General features: G+C 37.0%; 1 protein-coding gene across 1 annotated transcript in view; it reads right to left on the minus strand.

Annotated features, from left to right (window-relative positions):
• C1H1orf87 (chromosome 1 C1orf87 homolog) overlaps positions 1 to 19,238 on the minus strand; it is a 109,075-nt gene that overhangs the window by 77,235 nt on the left and 12,602 nt on the right. Inside the window, 2 exon segments of the mRNA XM_059913533.1 lie at positions 2,445 to 2,594; positions 2,596 to 2,680. Of these exon segments, the coding sequence (XP_059769516.1) occupies positions 2,445 to 2,594; positions 2,596 to 2,680 (235 nt within the window).

Raw genomic sequence — 19,238 nt, forward strand, 5'->3', positions numbered from 1 at the left:
CTACTGAGTCTGTTTCTAGTCATACATTCTTTTTTTATTTTTTGAGAGAAGGCAGACCTGATGCTTCTGAGAAACAGTGTAAACAGCATATATGTATTTTCAAAGACATGGAAGGAGAGAATTTAGAGACAAAAGGTCCTAGGGCTGGCAGTGAGAAGAGCCAGGCTCTAACTGTGAGACCTTGAACCACCATATAAGCTCTCTGGGCCTCTTATTCTTCATTTGTGAAATGAAAGTTTGTATTTGTTGATTTCTAAGCTATCCTACTGTTCTTGGATACATGAAACTATGGATTCTCTTAACATTTTCAGCTTTACTTACCTCCTACTAACTATACTCTTCAAATTTATCTGTAATTTAGAACAGAGTTTCTTACTTGCCTGTCCTCACGCATGTTGGCTCAAGTCTCTATCAGTTACTTTTCTTTTAGAGCAAATTCAGCTGGTCCAGATTGCCTGTTACATCCCAGGCAGGAAGGCTTATTTTCATCTGTGTATGAGGAATAAGGACCTAGAAGGAGTTCTGATTGGTTTACTTCTTTCACCGTGGCAGGATTCCCTTTACCGCTTAGTCAAGGTGGTAATGAGGGTCTCTGTGCCAGGCAACTGTGGCTGCCACCTGGCCACCCAGGACCATACACTTGGCAGACAGAACCAATTAGGCCCCCACTTCCTATGAGGTATTGCTGTGTTTGGTGGCTGGGTGTTAGCCCTGCGGAGCCTCCCATCAGAAACCTCCTTGAATCCTGGGAGAGGAGGGACAAATCATCTCCCTCTGGCACTACAGAGCTAGCAAAGAATCCAGATTGTGGAGGTCCAAGAACAGCCTACCCAATGAACGTTCTGCCTTTTACAATGGCTAATCCAGAAACTCTACCCCAAATGGGTAGCTTGATGTGATAGGGAGAGTGCCAAGAAACAAAATTTCATTTATAAGAGAAAAACTAGAAGTGACTTAAATGTCCATCAATAAGGGATTAGTTAAATGAGCCACGTTATATCCATATAAAAGAGTGAATACAGTTTGGGGATTAAGGACCTAGAACCTGGGCCTCAACTGTGGCTCTGCCACTTCTCAGCCTTATGACCTGGTCAAGGCACTTGACCTCTTTGCTTTTCAGTTCCTTCATCTATGATCTGAAGATAATAAGAGTTCCTACCTCATTGGATGCTTGGGGAGTAGTAAGTTAGTTAATATATGTAAAGAGCTTAGAATAGTGCCTGGCACATAGTAAATGCTATATAAGTGTTAGTTCTGATTATGACTCTCATAGAGACACTAAACATGATGCTTAGGATGAATTTTTTGAAGCTGGGGGAGAATTCTTGATATGAAGTGAATAGACCAGGATAACAAAGAGTATATATATAATGGTTCATATTCAGTGTCCATGCATGGAAGAAAGAAGAGAAAGAAATATACCACTATTTGATTGAGTTTTAATTTCTTCTTATTTATATTCTTCCATTTTACAAAATTTCTACATGAGTATATAATATTTTATAATTAGAAGGATCAATAAAAATTTTAGGAAGGAAAAAGAGAAGTCCTCAGTGTTTGAGACCTTGCAGAACATGGTCTGAGGTCCATTGGTGGACTGGTAACCACTCCAAAGTCTAATCTTTGCTGCGTTCTCGTGAGCAAAAGATCCCAAATCCACAGGATTTTATATTCTCATGACTGGAAACTAGTGAGCATCTGAGTGATTTAGTAAGAGCTATTAAAATTATAAACAAAATAGTTATGTTAGAGTTTACTGCAGACCCTAATTCAGTATTCTACTAAAATATCTGGCTGTTACTTCATGCTTGGCAGTACTGAAAAACTCCTCTCTATGTCTGTTTAATTGCAACTTCAGCAATTTTTGGAAACGGTACTTGTTACCAGTGAATCATTAGTTTGTCTTGATTTGGGTCTAGTTTTCAATTGCTGCTACTCTTGCTTTTTAATTACAAATTAATAATCATTTAGATTCATCATTACCAAGTTAGTTTGTTGTGGATTGTTTGGTTGATTCTTAACAGAGTGCAGTGATAATATATTTATATCAAGGTAGTTTAGGGCTGATAATTTTTTGATATCTAGACATATTTCATTGGATTTTGAATATAAATGATCTTTTCCTGTAATATTAAAGCAGACGAACCCTCCCCTTCCAGCACACCCCAAACTTTCATGTACGGTGACATCACTGTATAACTATCGCTGAGTTAGTCACAGATAGAATAGGTTGACCAATTCAGTTAGTGGTCAGCAAAGATGCAATATACAAAATGACCTTAAAATTCATTTTCAGATGAAAAAAAATGATTCTAATTCTATCTGATGCAAAATGTGTTAATTACCATTAGTAGAAGTGTGTGTTGGTGTGAGTCTATGTTTCCGACCTAACTCTGAATTTTCCTAGCCAATTACCAAGAAAAGTTCAGGTATTTGTTACTCACTTTGCCATCCAGAAATCTGCAACTGAGTGCTCCCGTTAGGAGTTTCTGGTTGTCCTCTGGTTTCTGGTTTTTCTCTGGGTGCTTGCTCTTTTCCACATCATCTGGGTCATGATTGATTTGATGATCTGTGGGATTAGTAGAAGCTGGGGGGGTCTCTGCTAATCTGCTTTGCAGTACCAGTCACTGATTTCTGGAGTAATGTTTGAGTTTCTGCCTTCCAGTTCTCATTCTCCTTGCTGGGAAGAAACAGTTTTGCACTTTGTTACTCAGGGCAGACTCCATCTGTACTAGGCTGGCATAAGAAAAGGAAGGTATTAGCATGGTGCTGGGAACATTGGTAACTTAGCATGGCGTAATGAAGAAGTAAACGTTGGTCATTTGTCTAGGGATCATTTACCATAGAGAGACCATGTTATTCTCTTCTCAGGCTTTATCTTCCATATACTCATAATCTGTCCATCTGCTCCAAAACCCTTACTGTAAGAAATGGCAGTGTCAAAGATGAACCCTAAAAGTTATCACATATCTTTTTTACTTACAAGTCTAACAGGTATTTTCAGTGTTTGCAACTAGAAAAGGAAGAAAGTCAAGGCAGTTTGCCAGCTCCAGTTCTGCTCTATGTCTCTCCTTAATTGCCTCACTGTGAGGCTTCTTTTTATCTCAGTAGTCTTCCATTTAATTTTAATATTAATATAGAGGGGAAAAAAAAGAAAAAAACCTGTAGGAATGACTCAAAGAAATTTAAATAAAAAACAAAAATCTAAAAATTATTCAACTTTGTTTAATAACTAAAGACATACGTCAAAACAATTACAAGGTATTGTTTTATTTTTTAAACTTAATCTATTTTTTTATTGTTATTTATTTTTTAAATTTTTGGCTGCTTTGGGTCTTTGTTGCTGTGCGTGGGTTTTTTTCTGGTTGCAGCGAGCGGGGGCTACTCTTCGTTGTGTTGCACAGGCTTCTCATTGTGATGGCTTCTCTTGTTATGGAGCACGGGCTCTAGGCACGCAGGCTTCAGTAGTTGTGGCATGCAGACTCAGTACTTGTGGTTTGTGGGCTCTAGAACACAGGCTCAGTAGTTGTGGCACATGGGCTTAGTTGCTCTGTGGCATGTGGGATCTTCCCAGACCAGGGCTTGAACCTGTGTCCCCTGTCCCTTGCATTAGCAGGTGGATTCTTAACCACTGTGCCACCAGGGAAGCCCAAGGCATTGTTTCAAATATAGAAAACTTCTTTGGAAATAAGAAAAACAAGTGTTTATGGTCACATAAATAGATATAATTCTTATAGTGGATGACCAGACTAAACATGTTAAGAGTCAGGAACTTGAAATTTTTAACCTAGCAAATCAGTTTTTAAGAATGTATATTAAGGAAAAAATGCAGAAAAAGAAAAAATTTAAACTCTAAGTATTTTTTAATAGATGGATATGTTGAGTATTTCATTCTATGTTCATATGAGAGAATGTATGGAGCCATTAAAAAAGTTATGAATAATTTTACTGACAAAAGAAAATGTCTAGTTGTACAAATAAATGAAAAAATATAATTATCTTAACTATAAATTCATGTATAGATATATATGTGTTCATGTGTTAGAGTACATAATATATCTAGAAGGAAATATGTCAGAAGTAAACAGTAAGTATCTCCTAATAGAAGTTAGGATATTGCATTATGCTATATTATATCATATTATATCTTATAAAACTATTATTCTAAATTTCCTACATGAGGAAATGTTATTTTATTATCAGGAAAAATAAATTTAAAAATAGCTATGCCTTAGGCAGAACACTCTATGACATAAATCACAGCAAGATCCTTTTTGACCCACCTCCTAGAGTAATGGAAATAAAAACAAAAATAAACAAATGGGACCTAATGAAACTTAAAAGCTTTTGCACAGCAAAGGAAACCATAAACAAGACAAAAAGACACCCTCAGAATGGGAGAAAATATTTGCAAATGAAGAAACTGACAAAGGATTAATCTCCAAAATTTACAAGCAGCTCATGCAGCTCAATATCAAAAAAACAAAAAACCCAATCCAAAAATGGGCAGAAGACCTAAATAGACATTTCTCCAAAGAAGACATACAGATGGCCAACGAACACATGAAAAGATGCTCAACATCACTAATTATTCGAGAAAGGCAAATCAAAACTACAATGAGGTATCACCTCACACTGGTCAGAATGGCCATCATCAAAAAACCTACAAACAATAAATGCTGGAGAGGGTGTGGAGAAAAGGGAACCCTCTTGCACTGTGGGTGGGAATGTAAATTGATACAGCCACTATGGAGAACAGTATGGAGGTTCCTTAAAAAACTAAAAATAGAACTACCATACGACCAGCAATCCCACTACTGGGCATATACCCTGAGAAACCCATAATTCAGAAAGAGTCATGTACCATAATGTTCATTGCAGGTCTATTTACAATAGCCAGGACATGGAAGCAACCTAAGTGTCCATCGACAGATGAATGGATTAAGAAGATGTGGCACATATATACAATGGGATATTACTCAGCCATAAAAAGAAATGAAATTGAGTTATTTGTAGTGAGGTGGATGGACCTAGAGTCTGTCATACAGAGTGAAGTAAGTCAGAAAGAGAAAAACAAATACCTTATGCTAAAACATATATATGGAATGTTGAAAAAAAAAAAAAGGTTCTGAAGAACCTAGGGGCAGGACAGGAATAAAGACACAGACCTAGAGAATGGACTTGAGAACACAGGGAGGGGGAAGGGCAAGCTGGGATGAAGTGAGGGAGTGGCATGGACATATATACCCTACCAAATGTAAAATAGATAGCTAGTGGGAAGCAGCCGCATAGCACAGAGAGCAGCTCGGTGCTTTGTGTCCACCTAGAGGGGCAGGATATGGAAGGTGGGAGGGAGACAGAAGAGGGAGGGGATATGGGGATATATGTATATGTATAGCTGATTCACTTTGTTATATAGCAGAAACTAACACACCATTGTAAAGCAATTGTACTCCAATAAAGATGTTAAAAAAATAAATAAATAAAATTAAAAAAAAATAGCTATGTCTTATGCCTAGAAGGTTGTATAAATTTTAGCTATTGTTATTGACACAGTGGAAAGGACCCATTTTACAGCATGTCACGTTATGTGAGCATAAAACAATTGCTACAATACTTGTTGATTTGAATAAGGCCAAGATTTTATGTATGTATATTTTTTACATTAATTATCTTAGTCATGGCAGCATGAGAAGCAAAGAAATCTTAAGAAAGAACTCTGAGGAACACCTACATTTACAGAGGGAAGAGCCCTAAAAGGAGATTTAGAAGAAATTCTAAGTCAGGTGGAAGGGAAACCAGGAGAGTGTGGTCTGGCAGCAAAGTGAAGAGAATGTTTCCAGAGAGAGGGCATAGTCAACAGTGTCATGTGCTGCTGAGAAAGATGAGTCCTGAAAAGTGTCCATTGAGTTAAGCCATAAGTATGTCCTCAGGAATCTTGATAAGGGGAGCTTCCTGAGGTAACAGAGGTGGACGCTAGAGTGAAGTGGTTTGAGGAAAGAGGGGAGACAAAAAGCTAAAGGTAGGAAGTATAAAGACATCTGTGATGAATTATGGCTGCAAGAGAGGAGAGCGATGGGGTGGTGACTGGAGTGCAATGTTGATTTCAGATAGGGCTTTGTTATTATTATGTTTATCTCCAAAATATATAAACAGCTCGTACAACTCAACAACAAAAAAACAAACAACCCAATCAAAAAATGGGCAGAAGACCTTAATAGACATTCCTCCAAAGAAGACATACAGATGGCCACTAGGCACATGAAAAGATGCTCAACATCGCTAATTATTAGAGAAATGCAAATCAAAACTACAATGAGATACCACCTCACACTGGTCAGAATGGCTATCATTAAAAAGTCTACAAATAACAAATGCTGGAGAGGGTGTGGAGAAAAGGGAACCCTCCTACACTGTTGGTGGGAATGTAAGTTGGTGCTGCCACTATGGAAAACAATGTGGAGGTTCTTTAGAAAACTAAAAATAGAATTACCATATGGTCCAGCAACCCCACTCCTGGGTATATACCTGGACAAAACTATAATTCAACAAGATACATGCACCCCTATGTTTATAGAAGCACTATTCACAACAGCCAAAGCATGGAAACAACCTAAATGTCCATCAATAGAAGAATGGATAAAGAAGATGTGGTACATATATACAATGGAATACTACTCATTCTTAAAAAAGAATGAGATAATGCCATTTGCAGCAACATGAATGCAACTAGAGATTATCATACTAAGTGAAGTGAGTCAGAAACAGAAAGACAAATACCATATGATATCACTTATATATGGAATCTAAAATATGGCACAAGTGAACATATCTACAAAACAGAAACAGACTCACAGACATAGAGAATAGACTTCTGGTTGCCAAGGGGGAGAGGCGTGAAGGAGGGAAGGACCGGGAGTTTGGGATTAGCAGATGTAAGCTATTGTATATAGAATGAATAAACAACAAGGTCCTACTGTATAGCACAGGGAACTATATTCAATATCCTGTGCTAAACCATAAGGGAAAGGAATATAAGAAAAAGCATGTCTCTATGTGTATCACTGAGTCACTTTGCTGCACAGCAGAGATTGGCTCAACATTGTAAATCAACTATATTTCAATTAAAAAAAACAAAATTATAAAAAAGAAACTAAAGATAGTAGGGACTTTAATATATTTAAATGAAGAGCCGGGACTTCCCTGGTGGCACAATAGTTAGGAACCCGCCTGCCAATGCAGGGGACACGGGTTCGATCCCTGATCTGGGAAGATCCCACATGCCGCGGAGCAACTAAGCCCATGCGCCACAACTACTGAGCCTGTGCTCTAGAGCCCGCGAGCCAAAACCGCTGAAGCCCACATGCCTAGAGCCCGTGCTCCGCAACAAGAGAAGCCACGGCAGTGAGAAGCCCGTGCGTATCAATGAAGAGCAGCTCCCGCTCACCACAAATAGAGAAAGCCCGCGAGCAGCAACGAAGACCCAAACGCAGCCATAAATAAATAAAAAAATAAATAAACAAACAAAAAAAATGAAGAGCCAACTGACCAAAGAAAAGGAGAGGATATCATTGATTAAATAAGGTGAACCCTGACAAAGTAAGATCTCTCAGAGAACAGAGATAGAAATGAAACTTCAGGGTGGGGAAGTAGGAAGATGGGTGAGGATGTAGGCAAATTCTAACGTTTGGTGACAGGAGACTGACCAAATTGCTGACAGCTTGAATTTTCTCTTTGACATACAAGGTATGGTTACCTGTTGGGTATCAAGAAAGGAAATGCTGCGGTAGGAAGTCTGAATTAAGGACATACAGCCTGACATAGCTTCTATAAAGAGTGGAAGAGAGCTGATCAGAAAAATAAGGAAGGTTGGCGGGGCACAACTGAGCAACCACTGAAGGTTGGAGACCATGGATTTTGCAGCACCAGCTGGAGAGGGCACACGCCCAGTAGTTCTCGTGGAGATGCAAGGAAGGCAGACAGCGGGGCTCGTCCAGGGCTGGGGCTTTGCCAGACAGGTGCAATCAAATGGCAATACAGCAAGATGGGAATGCTAGAAGATGAGTGTATATATAACACATAGTTCTTGCAATGAGAGAAGACATTAACATATGGTCCCTGACCTCAAGAAATTTCATTTCATTTCGCTGTCCAAAAATAACAGAAATAATAAGGTTAACAACTGGTATAAACTTGCTTCTAGAAGTCAGGATAGTGGTTATCTTTGGGGGGGGGGGTATAAAGTCCAGAAGGGAACATCAGGGGGGCTTCTAGGATTTTGGTACCATTCTGTTTCTGGATCTGGATGTCTGTTGCAAGGGTAAATCAGGTTTGTGAAAATTCAGTGAGTGGTATACTTATAACATGTGCACTTTTATGTATAACATAGGTATATTTCTATAAAGTGTTAAAAGAAATTGGCATAAAATTTACATAAATAATATGAAATCTACCTAATTGGTATATAAATAAATGTCAAGTGAATGTTACAAAGAATCAGTGCTATTTGAAGTTCCTAAGAAAGATAAGTAACTATGGTTTGCAATGGTTGCAAAAATAATAGTATTACTGAGTATTTAGCTATATGACAGCCACATTATAGCCATTTACAAACATTCCTTTATTTAATATTTAGATCAACCGTATAGGTAGGTCCTCGTATTATTTTCATTTTAGGATGAAGAAATTAAGGTTCCGACAGTTCACGCGATTTGTCCAATTCTACATAGATACATCCACAGGGTCTAAGTCTTCTTGATTGCACCTTGATTGTTCTGAGTCAGGAAAGGATCCATGGAAGTTAGGGAATATGTGAGGAACAGAAATTAGAGGACGAGGCATGCAGGAAGTGCAGGATTAAAAAGCAAAAATGGTCATGGGGCAGACAGTTAACTCTTCTGGATGAAGGCAAGGGGGATGAATCATCTTTGCTTTAATCACCTTCAAAATCCTTTTGTGGGCAGTCTCAGGACAGAATTGCCTGAGAAATGTGAAATGTGACTGCTTGTCTGTTAAAACAGCCACAGTAGATGTAAAATCAAAAATAACCTGTTAACTCTGTTCAAAGTAAAAGCTGTTTTTCTTTTTTTTAAAAACAAACAACATACATAGCACTTTAAAATTATGAGAAAGACTCCCTAGCTGAGAAATGGCATGTGTCTGCTATTAGCACAATTCGTCAACACGCGTTTGTTGTTATGTTGTTCACAAACCCACAGTTCTTTCTTCTAGGCTTGTGTGCTATCTACCTGCAGTATTGAAAGTAGAAATTTGCCATTTCAAAGGAAGGAAAAAGATGTCATCAATACTGTCTTGGAAGCAAGACACAGCTAGCTTCCTCATATGTACTGCTAACCTCAGCTGCTGCTCTCAGGGATGCTGTGAAGGGTGTAGTGTCATCAGGGAACTACGGCAATTAGGGAGGATGACAGTAATGCTGGATGATAAATAAATGAGGAGAAAACTGTCCAATTGTCCCCTTTCTCACACTAGGCTCTTCCTGCAAATCAGCCCTTTAGTACCACCCTTTTGTAGAGCTCAGAGTCTCAGGATTAGAAAGAAACATTGCAAGGGTGTCTAGTAGCATCCTCTGCCCAAAGCAACGTACAGATCCCACACTGGCCCCACCTCCCATGCAACTCCATCTCACCAGATCTCACATTTGATTTGGATTACACCCCTCCTGAGAACATCAACTCGCAAATGGAGGACCCAGGGGGCTCAGCAAAAAGGTCACCAGATGCCATCTTAAAGGTCTGCCAGCCTTGGCAGAGACTCAGTGCTGCCAATTTCCAACTGCGTACCATCTAATAGGCCTCAAACCCTCTGGAGAAGACAGCCCGGAGTGTGCCAACACAGTGAATGGGGATCTAATTTCAGTAAATGAAAGCATGTTCTTGTTTGGAAGTAATAACAGATAATCAGCACAACCAGACTTCTCTTTTAAAAAGACAACAACAAAATGAAAAATAAAGTGGAACTGGGGAGGGGACTGCAGCTGAAAATCTCACCAAACTCCATGGGGAACCTGAAACGTAAAGCCTGTGCTAACGTAGCAAATGTTGTGATGAAATGTGAGGGTTTTTTCCTCTTCTTTTTTTTTTACTCCCTGGAGCCATCCATATACTATTTTTTTTTTTTTAAAGATATTCGCCATGTATTTCTTCTTTAGGTCTTTTTTTTTTTTAATTTATTTTTTATATTTATTTTTGGCTGTGTTGGGTCTTCGTTTCTGTGCGAGGGCCTTCTCCAGCTGCGGCAAGCGGGGGCCACTCTTCATCGCGGTGCGCAGGCCTTTCACTATCGTGGCCTCTCGTTGCGGAGCACAGGCTCCAGACGCGCAGGCTCAGTAGTTGTGGCTCACGGGCCCAGCCGCTCCGTGGCATGTGGGATCTTCCCAGACCAGGGCTCGAACCCGTGTCCCCTGCATTGGCAGGCAGACTCTCAACCACTGCGCCACCAGGGAAGCCCATCATCCATATACTATTATCATTGATGTTTAGTCTTCAGAAAGATTTTTAAAGTACATTAATTCCCAAACCCATGCCCAAATTATTTCTTCGTCATTGTAATTATGCTAGCTAACATGTCCTAAATGCTTATTTCTATGTGTCAGCCACTGTGTATAAGTTCACATAAATTATTTCATGTTATTCTAATAATCCTGAAAAGTAGGTATTATGATCATCATTGTACAGATGAGAAAACAAATCATCAGAGAGATTAAGTAAATTGCTCCTTGATAAACTGATAATAAGTAGAGATCTAGGGCTCAGACCCAGGTCTGTACGGCTCCAAAGCGTGTACTCCTTCCTCCACATTTCTCCTCAACTTCATACTCATAATAAACAGACTGGCTACTGTTAAACAACAGGATTTTGATTCTCTTTTAAAATGTTAATAAAAAATAATGTATATAGAAGTACCTAGTCCATCTTCCAACCTAGGCTTATAAAGTCCCTCTCAGAACACCCAAGTGGCCATCCTTCAGCTTTGGTTTGTACCTTCCCAGGGACAGGGGATTCATAACATTCTCAAAGTTATTTCCAAAGTATCCCACAACTCTCTTCATAGCACTGAGCCACATTCTGACAATAATGAAAATAACCAAAGTGTATTTTTCATGGCATTTTGCACTATACTACTTTACAGAATAAGAATAGTTTCTCAAATTGGGGCCATTTTGGCTGCAAAATTAGTAACCAGTTCAATCACCAGTTGTTCTTTGGTATGATTTACTTCCCCCCACCCTTTTCTTTTCTTTTTTAATTGAAGTATAGTTGACTCACAATGTTATATTAGTTGCTGATGTACAGCACAGTAATTCACTATCATTATAGATTTTACTCCATATAAAGTTATTATAAAATGTTGGCTATATTCCCTGTGCTGTACATTTTATACATGTTTTATACCTAGTTGTTTGTACCTCTTAGTCCCCTTCACCCATTTGCTCCTCCCCCAACCCCTCTCCCCTCTGGCAACCACCGGTCTGCTCTCTGTAACTGCGAGTCCCTTTCTGTCTTGTTATATTCATTTGTTTTATTCTTTAGCTTCCACATATAAGTGAAAACATACAGTATTTGTTTTTCTCCATCTGACTTATTTCACTAAGCATCCAGGTCCATCCGTGTTGTCATAAATGGCAAAATTTCATTCTTTTTTATGGCTAAGTAATATTCCATTGCATATATAATGTTCTTTATCCATTCATCTGTTGATGAACACTTAGGTTGATTCCATATCTTGGTTACTGTAAATAATGCTGCTATGAACATTGGGATGCACATATCTTTTCAAATTAGTGTTTTCATTTTCTTCAGATAAATTAACTCACAGAAGATGATATCCCAACATACCTACTCTTCTGAAACCTTCTTTTTACACATAAATCCAATTCTACAGCATTAGGCATATTTACACCATGGATGTCTTCTTCTATTTTGCTTGTTTTTTAGCTATGCATTATTACCTTCTTTGTCAGGGTTGCAGCAAGCATCCAATCCACTCACTGTCTTCAGGTTATGTTGTCTTCAAAGATCTCACAGTTAAGTGGGAAAAGCAGACATTTAAGCAGAAAATTATAATACAATGTGATAATTGAAAAAATAGAGTATGTATAAAAGAGATATAGAATCACAGAGGGTTGTCAAACCAAATCTGCTTAAGAGGAGTGGAAATGACTCCATGAAGGAATTGATTTATAAGATAGCAGTTGAAAGAGAAAGGAAGAGGTGAGAAAAGATTCCAGATAGAATGAAGGGATTGTTCTTGGAGAAAAAGACAGTGATTGAACTTTAGACCACCTGAGGAGGGTCAGAATTGTGCAGGGTGCTGGATAATAAGATAGAAACTTGGGTCACTCTGAACTTATTAAATCAGAATTTCTGAAAGCAGGACAAGAAAATTTATATTCTCATCAAACACCTCAGATGATTCCTATGTACACTGAAGTTTGAGAAAAAATGGCATAGACGATGAAAAAGGAAGGTCTTTTCCATAGTTGTGCAAAATGTACAAATAATTTCAGGCAGTGGCTAAGGACGTGAGCTATATGTCCAAGAGACCTGGTTTTGAGTCCTAACCCCAAACGTAACTTGTGTGATTTTGATAAGTTATTTCACATCTCTAATTTTCAGTTTCTCATCTGTGAGATTAGAAAAATAATACATATCAAGATAAGATGTATAAAATATTTAGCACCAAGCCTGGGTTCCCAGTCAGCCCATGACAAATTAATTTTATTTTAGTCCTAAGTTAAAGTGCTATCTCCTTTATCAACACCTTTCTCATCACCCAGGTACAGAAGGGGTGCTCTTTCCTTTGGATCCCCAAACTTTCTTTGTTGGTAGGTAAAACTAAAGTGCGAAGGATCAACATTTCACAGTTCATAGGAACTGAGGAAAATCTATTTAAACAGATAAAAAGACAGAGTTCATGTAATCTCTCCCACCACCTTGTTATTTACTAATAATAGTAAATACAAGTTATAGAAATCACCCACTTAAAAAAAAAACAAAACAGATTAATTCATATTTAAAATCTGCTCTGATAAAGCACAATTCTTTGGAATCACATTCCTTAATTTTACAGAAAAAAAACAAAACAAAACCCTAAACACTGTTGTATCAAAGTGTCCTCAGGTGAATTATACCCAGGAGCTGTGCAGACTGTGCTGTTTTTAAATCTTTGAGCCAACAATTTCAATTATAGGCTTGAAATCGAACGTTCTTTGCACTTGCATTCTCCCCTGTTTCTAAGCAAGATGATTGTGCAACTGCCTGGCCTCTTCACCAATTATCTCCGTGCTTTAAGGCACAGCTCTGAGCCAGGTTTTCCATCCATGCTCTGAGATCCTTGAACAGCTCCTACAGTTCTCCTCTCTCTGTAACACGTTCTGGATATATCCGCAGGGTCTATGGGAACAAGGAGCAATAATGATTGCTATAGGGGTTTTGTTTAATTAGATTGAACTAAATCAGTGGTATGTAAAGAGACCATGGATTTGAAAAGTGTACTATAGGAAAGGAGGGGAAGAATGAATAGGCAGAGCACAGGAGTTTTAGGGCAATAATACTCTGTATGATACTATAATGGTGAATGCATGCCATTATACATTTGTCCAAACCCATAGAATGTACAGCACCAAGAGTGAACTTTAAGGTAAACCATGGACTTTTGGTGATTATTATGTGTCAGTGTAGGTTCATCAATTATAACCAATGCACCACTCTGGTGAGGGATGTTGATAATGGGGAAAACTACGCATGTGTGGAGGCAGGAGGTATATGGGATGTCTCTATACCTTCCTTTCAATTTTGCTGTGAACTTAAAACTGCTGTTAAAAATAAAGTCCTAAAAAAAGTGTACTGCATAAAAATAAATCTGTGCTTTCTCAAAATTATAAGTGGTTAAACTATATGTGGCAAGGTATTACGTTATCTCTTTATAGAAAGTTTCCCTGTACGTATACAAGAACTTATGTTTTGTTTTGCTCTTAAACCAAACTAGGATTATACAGTTTTGTGATCTTTTAAAATTTTTCCAGTTGACAATATAATGTGGATACCTTATGCATCAATGTTTATGTATCCACAAGAACATTTAAAGTGTCTAGATAGTATTTCATTGTATAGCTATACAAGAGTTTATTTAACTAGTCCTCTATTATTTGGGAACATTTACTGTTCTCAAATTTTTACTAGTTTAAATATTGCTTCTCTGCTGGACATTTTCCTTTTCTCCGACTTCCTTGCGTCCTCATCCACTCTGAGAAGCTGACCTTTGTGGACTGATCAGCTGGTCCGCTCCCATGTCTTCTGATTCTGGCCCTGGCAGGAGATTGGTTCTCCCTGCAAGAGTGCCTCAAGCTACTTGTGTCTTTTACCCAAAGGTCACTACTTTTCTCCAGGTGGCCTGAGTTACAGAATGCTTCCACCTCAATAACATTCCCCTTTTCCTATCTCTGCAGACCTTGCAGCTGCTAGCCCATGATTCCTGTACTATGTCTTGCAATTCTTTTACTCTTGTAAACAAATCCTCCTAATTTGAGTTATGTAATCTGTTTCCTACTGGACCCAGACTTGTATATGCTTGTGTACATTTTTGAAACCAAACCATTACATCCACCCATAATTATTTCCACAGAATTGATTCATAGGTGGTGATTTGATGCCAAAGCACATACACTTTTAAGGCTTTTTATAAGTATATCTAAAAACCAATAGCATATGAGTACTCTTTTTTTTTAATTTAAAAAAATTTTTTTTAATTTATTTAATTTTTTTTTTTTTTTTTGAGTACTCTTTTTCCTTAACCCTTGTCAACCTGGGTATTTCCATTATAAAAACATTTCCAATTTGATTGGTAGAAAATAATATCTCACTGTTGTTTAAACTTCTTTCATTACCACTCAGGTTAATTCCCCACCCCACTCCCCCAACCATACATATATATCTAGTGTTCATTTTTATTTCTTCTTTTGTGAATTGCCTGTCTAGATCTTTTGCCAGTTTTTGAAACTGGGCTGATCATCTTTTTCCTATTGATTTGTAAGTGCTCTTTATACATTAAGAGGATTAATTTTTTCCTGTCATATATGTTGTAAATAGTGTTTTGTTTTTGCCTTTTACTATTTATTATATTTTTGGAAGTGTAGGATTTCAAATGGTAAAGTAACAACTTTTGCCTCACAGTCTCAAGATTTAAGATCAATGGCCACCTATTTTTTACACCATTAATTTGACATTTACTCACATAAAGCCCTATACTCTAATTTAAAGCTCTATGCCTATGTCTTGGGCTGGAGGCATATGTCCCAAACAGTATCTCATGCTCCTTTTTACTTCTCACAGTGTCTAGAATAATAATAATAACTTAAAACCTATTGTAGGAGGTTAATAAAAATGAAAAAAAACAGTGGAAAGGGCATAGGAGAAGTATGATTTTTAGCATATTACTTCATTTCTTTGAACTTGTGAAAACATAAACAATTGTTTGTGCTCTGATATCGTTCTGTTTTAGGGAGAGATTGAGTTCATGGATAGTAAGGTGATATGTAGATTATATAGCAAGAAATACAATAAACAAAGATAAATTATTACAATTAGTTATTTCTTTAAAAAAAATAAGTAGGTATTTGAATTTTTTTTTTTTTTTTTTTTTGTAGGGGTGTTTGCAAATTTTTATTCAGAATCTAGGGCCCAAACTACCTAGACTTCACACTTGAGTTTTTTTTTTTTTTTTTAGATTCGAATCGCCTTTATTTATTTATTTATTTTTTCCACACACACACACACACACACACACTGTATTTTATTTTTACAAGAGATAAATCGACTGACACCAACCATTGTACATGGATGACCACAACAAAAGCAACAATGATTGCAATTACGAAACATGAAACACACTCATACTATGTCATAATATTGACATTCAGTCCAGTAATCCTCCACTGTAACAGCTCCTTTACTTTGCAGTGAAAATTGATTTGTATATTCTTTGCCTCTGAGTCCTTGTGGAATTTTTTTTTTTTTTTTTAATTCAGACAGAAAGTCACAAAAATTATACTCATCCTCATCAGTTCACTCAGTCCCATGTAATTAATTTTTTTTTTCATCTTGATCTTTTGTTAGCACTTTTATGAGTTCATCAGTTTTTCATTAGAGTTCTGAAAATGCTTATTCATTCAGTTCAGCAGTACAGTCCGTTACCAGAAACCTGTACTTGTCAGAGTCTTTTCCATGTATTTCTTGAAGATGAAACCCTTTTATAGGAACATATTTGCAAAATCATCAGAGTACACCCAGAACTGTCTGTAAATGACAAAAGACTTAAAAATGACCACGGTTAAAGATTTGATGACAGTTCATAATAATGCAGTTGACAAGAAAATTAGTTATTTCTGAGATATACATTTTAAAGTAATAACTAGGATTATTACTTATAACATTATACCAGAACATATAAGATTTTTAGAAATTTCATGTAATGTCTGAAACATTTATATTAACATATTTCCATACATATTTCCATACAAGTACAAATATAAGATTTTTAGAAATTTCATGTAATGTCTGAAACATTTATATTAACATATTTCCATACATATTTCCATACAAATACAAATATGATTTTTAGAAATTTCATGTAATGTCTGAAACATTTATATTAACATATTTCCATACATATTTCCATACAAATACAAATATGATTTTTAGAAATTTCATGTAATGTCTGAAACATTTATATTGACATATTTCCATACATATTTCCATACAAATACAAATATAAGATTTTTAGAAATTTCATGTAATGTCTGAAACATTTATATTAACATATTTCCATACAAATAACCCAATGAAAGTTTAGTATTAGTTGTTTTGTTTGTTTTTTTATACTGCAGGTTCTTATTAGGCATCAGTTTTATACACATCAGTGTATACATGTCAATCCCAATCGCCCAATTCAGCACACCACCATCCCCACCCCACCGCAGTTTTCCCCCCTTGGTGTCCATATGTCCATTCTCTACATCTGTGTCTCAACTTCTGCCCTGCAAACTGGCTCATCTGTACCATTTTTCTAGGTTCCGCATACATGCATTAATATACGATATTTGTTTTTCTCTTTCTGACTTACTTCACTCTGTATGACAGTCTCTAGATCCATCCACGTCTCAACAAATGACTCAATTTCGTTCCTTTTTATGGCTGAGTAATATTCCATTGTATATATGTACCACATCTTCTTTATCCATTCGTCTGTTGATGGGCATTTAGGTTGCTTCCATGACCTGGCTATTGTAAATAGTGCTGCAATGAACATTCGGGTGCATGTGTCTTTTTGAATTACGGTTTTCTCTGGGTATATGCCCAGTAGTGGGATTGCTGGGTCATATGGTAATTCTATTTTTAGTTTTTTAAGGAACCTCCATATTGTTCTCCATAGTGGCTGTATCAATTTACATTCCCACCAACAGTGCAAGAGGGTTCCCTTTTCACCACACCCTCTCCAGCATTTGTTGTTTGTAGATTTTCTGATGATGCCCATTCTAACAGGAGTGAGGTGATACCTCATTGTAGTTTTGATTTGCATTTCTCTAATAATTAGTGATGTTGAGCATCTTTTCATGTGCTTCGTGGCCGTCTGTATGTCTTCTTTGGAGAAATGTCTATTTAGGTCTTCTGCCCATTTTTGGATTGGGGTGTTTGTTTCTTTGATATTGAGCTGAATGAGCTGTTTATATATTTTGGAGATTAATCCTTTGTCCGTTGATTCATTTGCAAATATTTTCTCCCATTCTGAGGGTTGTCTTTTCGTCTTGTTTATGGTTTCCTTTGCTGTGCAAAAGCTTTGAAGTTTCATTAGGTCCCACTTGTTTATTTTTGTTTTTATTTCCATTACTCTAGGAGGTGGATCAAAAAAGATCTTGCTGTGATTTATGTCAAAGAGTGTTCTTCCTATGTTTTCCTCTAAGAGTTTTATAGTGTCCAGTCTTACATTTAGGTCTCTAATCCATTTTGAGTTTATTTTTGTGTATGGTGTTAGGGAGTATTCTAATTTCATTCTTTTACATGTAGCTGTCCAGTTTTCCCAGCACCACTTATTGAAGAGACTGTCTTTTCTCCATTGTATATCTTTGCCTCCTTTGTCATAGATTAGTTGACCATAGGTGCATGGGTTAATCTCTGGGCTTTCTATCTTGTTCCATTGATCTATGTTTCTGTTTTTGTGCCAGTACCATATTGTCTTGATTACTGTAGCTTTGTAGTATAGTCTGAAGTCAGGGAGTCTGATTCCTCCAGCTCCATTTTTTTGCCTCAAGACTGCTTTGCCTATTCGGGGTCTTTTGTGTCTCCATACAAATTTTAAGATGATTTGTTCTAGCTCCGTAAAAAATGCCATTGGTAATTTGATAGGGATTGCATTGAATCTGTAGATTGCTTTGGGTAGTATACTCATTTTCACAATGTTGATTCTTCCAATCCAAGAACATGGTATATCTCTCCATCTGTTGGTATCATCTTTAATTTCTTTCATCAGTGTCTTATAGTTTTCTGCATACAGGTCTTTTGTCTCCCTAGGTAGGTTTATTCCTAGGTATTTTATTCTTTTTGTTGCAATGGTAAATGGGAGTGTTTCCATAATTTCTCTTTCAGATTTTTCATCATTAGTGTATAGGAATGCAAGAGATTTCTGTGCATTAATTTTGTATCCTGCAACTTTACCATATTCATTAATTAGCTCTAGCAGTTTTCTGGTGGCAGTTTTAGGATTCTCTATGTATAGTATCATGTCATCCGCAAACAGTGACAGTTTTACTTCTTCTTTTCCAATTTGTATTCCTTTTATTTCTTTTTCTTCTCTGATTGCCGTGGCTAGGACTTCCAAAACTATGTTGAATAATAGTGGTGAGAGTGGACATCCTTGTCTCGTTCCTGATCTTAGAGGAAATGCTTTCAGTTTTTCACCATTGAGAATGATGTTTGCTGTGGGTTTGTCATATATGGCCTTTATTATGTTGAGGTAGGTTCCCTCTATGCCCACTTTCTGGAGAGTTTTTATCAGAAATGGGTGTTGAATTTTGTCAAAAGCTTTTTCTGCATCTATTGAGATGATCATATGGTTTTTATTCTTCAATTTGTTAATATGGTGTATCACATTGATTGATTTGCGTATATTGAAGAATCCTTGCATCCCTGGGATAAATCCCACTTGATCGTGGTGTATGATCC

Source organism: Balaenoptera ricei, chromosome 1, assembly GCF_028023285.1.
Source record: "Balaenoptera ricei isolate mBalRic1 chromosome 1, mBalRic1.hap2, whole genome shotgun sequence".
NCBI lineage: Eukaryota > Metazoa > Chordata > Mammalia > Artiodactyla > Balaenopteridae > Balaenoptera > Balaenoptera ricei.